Here is a 6,604-nt window from a genome sequence, read left to right as displayed (position 1 = left end):
TAAAACACAAAGTCCTTCAAGGCCAACTGGAATTAAAATGATGCTTTAGAAGTTACCCAAAAGACAAGCTTCATACCAAGACATTCATTAAAGTTGTATACTAATAACAGAGAAGAACAGATGATCTTGTTGGTGGAGCAGAGGGTCTTACAATTGAACCTGGTGGTTTACCCATAGGAGGGGGTGGTCTATAGGACCCTGGAGGCTAAAGAACAGAGTAAATGGCTTAGTGGACAAGCAGACAACCATGTTTCATATAAAATCTGGTTCTCAATCCATTAAAAAAAAAAAATAACTGGATTAATTCAAAATGCAAAAACCTTTTCTTTAAAATACACCACTGGGTTAGCATGTGGCCTAGTGGTTAAGTGAGTCAGATCCCATATGAGCTGGCGGTGAATTGAGTCCCAGCCCTGGTGGCTTGAAAAAGATGTAGGGTATGTGTGATGTGTGCCCCGGAGGAAAAGGACTGCAGCATAACCACATCCCATTGAGGAGTGCTCGCTCTCTCTCTCTCTCTCTCTCTCTCTCTCTCTCTCTCTCTGCTGAGCATACATGTCCTCTGGCAATAAAAATAAAAACATCATCAGGGGTCAAACCTTTAGAATGGTGATTAAGCACTGTGCATGAGGACTGGACCCCCCATGCTGACTGTGGCCCAGCCTTGTCTTGGCACCTTGAGAAGCACCCGAGGCACATATGCACAAGAGCCCAACATTTTGACAGACTGGAGAGATAGAGAACGGATTGCAGAGCAACCACACACTGCTAGGGCTGCATTCTCTCTCTCTCTCTCTCTCTCTCTCTTTCTCTCCCTCTCTCTTCCCCTTTCTCTCTCTCTGGTGAGTGCATATGCCCTCTGGCAATAAAAAAACAAAACACACCATCAGAAAAATTAAAACACAAGCCATAGAGTGAGATAAATGAAAATCTCAAACTCGATAAAACATTTGAATCCAGAATATTCAAAACTCTTATAATTCAATAAGACAAATAAGAAAAACAATATGTATATGGGCAAAAGATTTGAGTAGATATTTCTCCAAAGAGAATATATGAATAACCAATAAGTACATGAGAAAGGCTCGACATCATTAGTCCTTAGAGAAGTACAAATTAAAACCACAATAAGCTACCGTTTTATATCTACTAGAATGGCTGTAATTAATAAGACAGACGAAAACAAATGATGGTGAAAATGAAGAGAAAGATAAGCCTTCTTAAATTGCTGGTGGGAATGTAAAATGGTACTACTACTTTGGAAAAACTGTTTGCATGTGTATCAAAAGTCAAACACGGGAATAGCAGATGGCACAGCAGTTATGTTGCTGGACTCCCACATGGCCAACTGTAGTCTGAGTTCTGGACTGGTGACTTCAAAATCACGCCAGGCACATGTATGTGTGCCCAAGATCCCAGGAGAAGAATGGAGAAGGGATTGTGGTGTGGCCATCTCCCCTGGGGGTAATTTCTCACTTTCCCTCTCACTGTGTCTGTCTCTCTCTTCAACGAGTACATGCGTCCTATGGCAAAAACCTCTAAAACAATAAATAAATAAACATAAATTCATCATATGACTCAGCAATTCCACTCTCAGGTATCTATCCAAGAAAAATTTTAAAATATGTCCATCCAAAGACTTGCATACAAATATTCATAACAGCAGATTTCAACAATCCAAATGTCCATCAACTGGTGGATGAATTAAGGAAATAACAATCCATACAATTGATTGTTATCCATACAATTGATTGTTATTCAGCAATATAAAGAAATGAAGTACTGATTCATGCTACCACATGAATAAACCTTAAAAACTTACACTAAGTGAAAGAAGCTAAACACAAAAAAAGCCCATATTGCATGATTCCATTTACATGAAATGCATAGAAAGGCCAATCTCTAAGAAAAAAGTGGATTTGTGGTTGTCTGTGACTGGGACTAAGAATAAGGATTAACTACAAACTGGCACAAAGATCTTACTTTGTATGATGAAACGTTCTAAAACTGCATGATAGGGATAGTTGCAGAACTAAGTAAATTTAGTTAAAAAAAAAATACTGCATTGTACACTTAAAAAATGGGTGAACCTGAGCTAGCAGGTGATGTGGTAGTTAACGTCTTGGACTCCTACATGGCTGTCTGTGGTTCAAATCCTGGACCTGGAGGCTTGCTTTCTCAATTTCCCTTTCTCTCTCTCTGGTCAAATTAATAATGATTATGATAGTGACTGGAACTAATTAATAAATCTTTAAAAAACACATACCCATCTATATTAAAATTATTAAATCTACCAAAAACATTAAATAACTGATGCTTATAAGGCTACTGTATAAATGTTATATAATTATTTTAGAGAGACATTTGACTGTATTACAGGAATCATTACAAAAAAAAAAAAAAAAGGACTGGGTAGGCCCAGAAGCCTGGTGGTTAAGAGAGCCAGGTCCCAGAGCCAGCAAGCGGCATGGTGGTTAAAGCACTGGATTTCCACATGGCTGACCACAGTCTGAGTACTGGATGGGAGGCCTGAGAATCACACTGGGTGCATGTGCATTTATGGCCAGAATCACGAGAGGAAAAGGGACTGTGGTGTGGCCATCCCACCCGAGGGGTGATTTCTCATGTTTCCTTTGTGTGTGTGTGTCTCTCTCTCTGGTGAGCGCACACACCCTATGACAAAAAAAAAAAAAGAAAAGAAAAAAGAAGGAGAAAGCCAGATGCAACGTGGCTCGCTGCAGTTCAAATCTCTGTCCTGGCAGCTTACAAAACACACCAGGCGTGTGTGTGTGTGTGTGTGGGGGGGGGGTGTGTGTGTATGTGCATGTGCCAAAATCTCAACAGGCTGGAGAAACAGAGAAGGGATTGTGCCATAACCATGCCTCTCTTTTCTCCCTCTGTTTCTCTCTGGCAAGCCCACCTGCACTCTGGCAATTAAAAAATAAAGTACTTCAATGCCAACTGGAATTAAAATTATGCTTTAGAAGTTACCCAAAAGACAAGCTTCATACCAAGACATTCATTAAAGTTGTATACTAATAACAGAGAATGATGAGAAACAAATGTCCACCCACATTGTATATTAACAACAGGAAATGACTAGAAACAAATGTCTAATAAGTGGAACAGTTCAATAAATTACTGTGTATCAGATGTAATATAATATGTATCAATATGGAAAAGTCTTTATGGTTTGGTAAGTGAATAAAGCTGAAACAGGTCTATAATCTAGAGCTTTAAGCTTGTATCTCTGTAAGAAATACAAAGATAAAAAAGTACAGTCCTTATCTTTATGGCTCCATTTATCAGGGGAAAAAAAGGAGAAAACAGATTATCAAAATACAATATAATAAAGGCTACTACAACTGAGAACAGTATAAGAGTTATAGGGTTTATATGAGGATTACCACCTAATATAAGTGGAAGAGAAGATAGTTCTAGAAGACAAATAAAAAATAAACCAGAATTAGTAAAGGGGGGATTGGAAGGAATTGAAAAGAATCTCTAGGCTTAGAGAAGAACACACATGTGCAGACATGGAGAAGTGCCTGGCACATTCACAGAACCGTTAAATAGCTCCACATGAAGGGAATGTGAAGTGTAAGAGAGTGGAATTGCTAGTAACAGTCAACAGAGGTCAAGGCAATTTATCCTGAAAGCAATGGGAAATCACTCAAGAGTTTTAAAGCCAGATAGCAACATTGTGAGATTTATGAAATTTTAAAAAAAATAATTATTTAATTTTATGTATTATTGTTATTACTAGCTTTAATTTGACCAGAGAGAGAGAGAGGGTAAGTGAGAAAGGAAGTTGCCAGGTCCAAGACTCGAACTGGTGTCGCTCATATGGAAGTCCAGAGTCCTAACCACCACGCCACCTGCTGGCCCAGAGATTTATGTTTTAAAGAGCCCATTTTGGCCAAAAGTCACATTGACGCTGGCTGAAGAGGAGTGTGGAGGTAGTCTTGACTACAAAAGGGCATGAGAGAACTTTTGGGGTGATGGAAATTTCTTTATATTTAGGCATACATTCATCAAAACTCCAACTATAAAGCTTAAAATATGTGCATATTACTATAAGTAATTTTATTTTAAAAATATCATCTAGCAGCGGAATGGAAAATAAATCAGAGCAAAATGATATATAGAGAGATGAATTAGAACATTTCTGAAATAATCTAGGCAAGAATTGATGAAAGCTGAAGGTGATGCTGTGGGAAAGTGGCATAGAGAATGTCTGAACAATATTTAAAAGGTAGTGTATGGTAACCATGGAACGATTGGATATGAGATAGAAGAAGAAGTTATGGGAACTTTCTATTTCAAATTAGAGTGACCAGGTCAGGGTAAGGAGCAAGAATGATTCAACGGGGAAGGATAATGAGCTCCATTCTGAACGTGCTGAATTTGACAGGAGTAATATCCATGGAGAGGTAAACAATAGACTGATGAATGAGTACAACGGTCAGGAGGCCAAGAATATCACGGGCACTGATGTCATCAACTAACATGTAAGTATCATGTGATAGACCAGGATGGAACAGAACACGGAGGAATGAAAAGAAGTAATCTAATGAAATGGTTTAGTGCTGGGTTTTTTCCCCTCGTTGAATAGTTATAAAATGATTTTCAGAATAACATTTATAAAACCCCATCACCTGCTTAAAGGTAAATAACAAACGACAAGAAAGAAAAAAAAAAAAAACAAACAAACCCTAAGGCAAAAACCAAGGGAGAACTTAAACACTCCAGTCTTTAATATCAATTTCGTTTTCATTACCATCTGAACAATACTGGGGTATGTACTGGGGTTATGATATTTGATCCCTTTCCCAATTAAAGGAATGACTACCAGACTATAAAGGTAGGAAGCACTACAAGGCTCAGCTCTAGTCCTGCTTAGAAGGAAAACAGGACTATTTGAAAAGAAAAAATGATTAGGAAAACCCTACAATTTTGTGAGCAGCAAGACATGCAGTTTGTGTGTGTCTGGCATACTTTTCAAAGCCTGGAGAAGAGGAACATTTCAACTGCACTTTTGACCATATGTATGAAGATGTTCAAAGATCAATTACCAGAAGTTTTCACTTTTCTAAAATAATAATTTTTATATTTATAGGGATAATTTAAACTTACACACACACACAAATAAAACAACATATAGTCATACAAAGTAGAAAGTGCTTCACTTTCTGAGCATATATTTTCCCATACCGGATACATCCCAGGTCTTGAAGATGTGTTCTGCAATCTTGAGTCTTGGGGTGGGAGATGGTCAGCCATCTGTGGCTCAGACCCAAAGTCTCTCATCTTTTGAAGCTGTTCTTTCTGTTCCCTGTAAACAAACAAAATTGATACTTTACATAAGGCACGCTCACTTCATTCTTAAATGACTATGAGTAATATTGAATTGGAAAAAAATTTTAAAAAGACCTAAAAACCTAGTCCTGAAACCCTATGCAGTTACCATATAGCATCTCTGGGTTAACCTGTTGCTTTTACGTAGCTAACTCATCAGTCATCTAAGACCTATAAATAATTATAAGTTATTGAAGATCTTCAAGACTGTACATTCTATTGTATAACCTGCTTCAACAGTCTATTCTAATATTTCACCTACCTGTCATGTTTTTCTTTCATCCAACCAACAGTCTCTTGCTATTTATTTCAGTACTCTTCAGAGTTTGCAAAATGTTCGTCTACAGGCTAAGTAATGGCCTAGAAAGGTTTTTTGAAGTTTCACATTCACATCTGAAAATATGAATTAGCTACTGCTATTTGCAGAGCAAACTATTTCACCTATAAATTAAAACTTAAGAGAGATCCATAACAGTAGGCCCACAGTCACACATGCCACAATCAGCTGAGTAGAACAGTGGCTGCTGCGTTAGACGAGGCAGTTTGTGACAATGTCTGGTTTTACCTGGCCTATTTTCATTCATTTTTGCTAACTGTCTGATTTTTGTGGCATTTTGGCCCCTGCTATAGAGGGAGAGAACTCTTGAGACCAGTAGATGGCGTAACGGTTACATTGCTGGACTCTCACATAACGGGCTGTGGTTCAAGTCCTAGACCTGGTGGCTTAACACTCACACTGGGCACGTGTGCATGCATGTCCAAGATCCTGAGAAGAGAATGGAGGAGAAGGAACTGTGGCATGGCCATCTCTCTACGAGGTGATTTCTCTCTTTCTGTCTATTTCTGTCTTTCTGATAAGCACATGCACCCTATAGCAAAAATCTCTCTCAAAAACAAACAAAATACTTCATCTTCCTAAAGATCAATTATGTAGCCTTTTGTTTTTCTTTAAATCTCTTGTTAAATTCCTTTTACTTTCCTTTATAAGCCTACCTTAAACATGTGTGATGTTCACTACAACCTCTTGAGACCTTTCACAGTTTTCTCCTTACAGTTTATACAGTGTAGTGACCCAAGCAGACACAAAGGGTCAAATATATAAGATTATTTTCTGCCTCATGTAAATCATATTTCTGTACCTGATATAATATAACCTAGTTATATTCAACTATGATCACCATTTTCAATCACTCCATATGTTTTGTTATATTGCCTACAAAAGCTTTTAAAAAAAAAAAAAAAAAGA

The 6,604-nt window shown here is 37.8% G+C and overlaps 1 protein-coding gene across 5 annotated transcripts in view; it reads right to left on the bottom strand.

Moving 5' to 3' along the window:
• Positions 1–6,604, bottom strand: part of YLPM1 (YLP motif containing 1) — a gene marked incomplete at its 5' end in the record, with an annotated part of 119,472 nt that overhangs the window by 62,675 nt on the left and 50,193 nt on the right. For 4 of the 5 annotated variants that reach the window (XM_027769095.1, XM_027769094.1, XM_027769096.1 and 1 more), the window contains 2 exon segments: positions 126–205; positions 5,215–5,335. In XM_027769095.1, the coding sequence (XP_027624896.1) occupies positions 126–205; positions 5,215–5,335 (201 nt within the window). 5 annotated transcript variants of the gene reach the window in all.

This window comes from Tupaia chinensis, unplaced genomic scaffold (assembly GCF_000334495.1).
Source record: "Tupaia chinensis unplaced genomic scaffold, TupChi_1.0 Scaffold148607_1, whole genome shotgun sequence".
NCBI lineage: Eukaryota > Metazoa > Chordata > Mammalia > Scandentia > Tupaiidae > Tupaia > Tupaia belangeri.
Note: the sequence above shows the minus strand (reverse complement) of the source record. Positions and strands in the feature narration are given on the sequence as shown.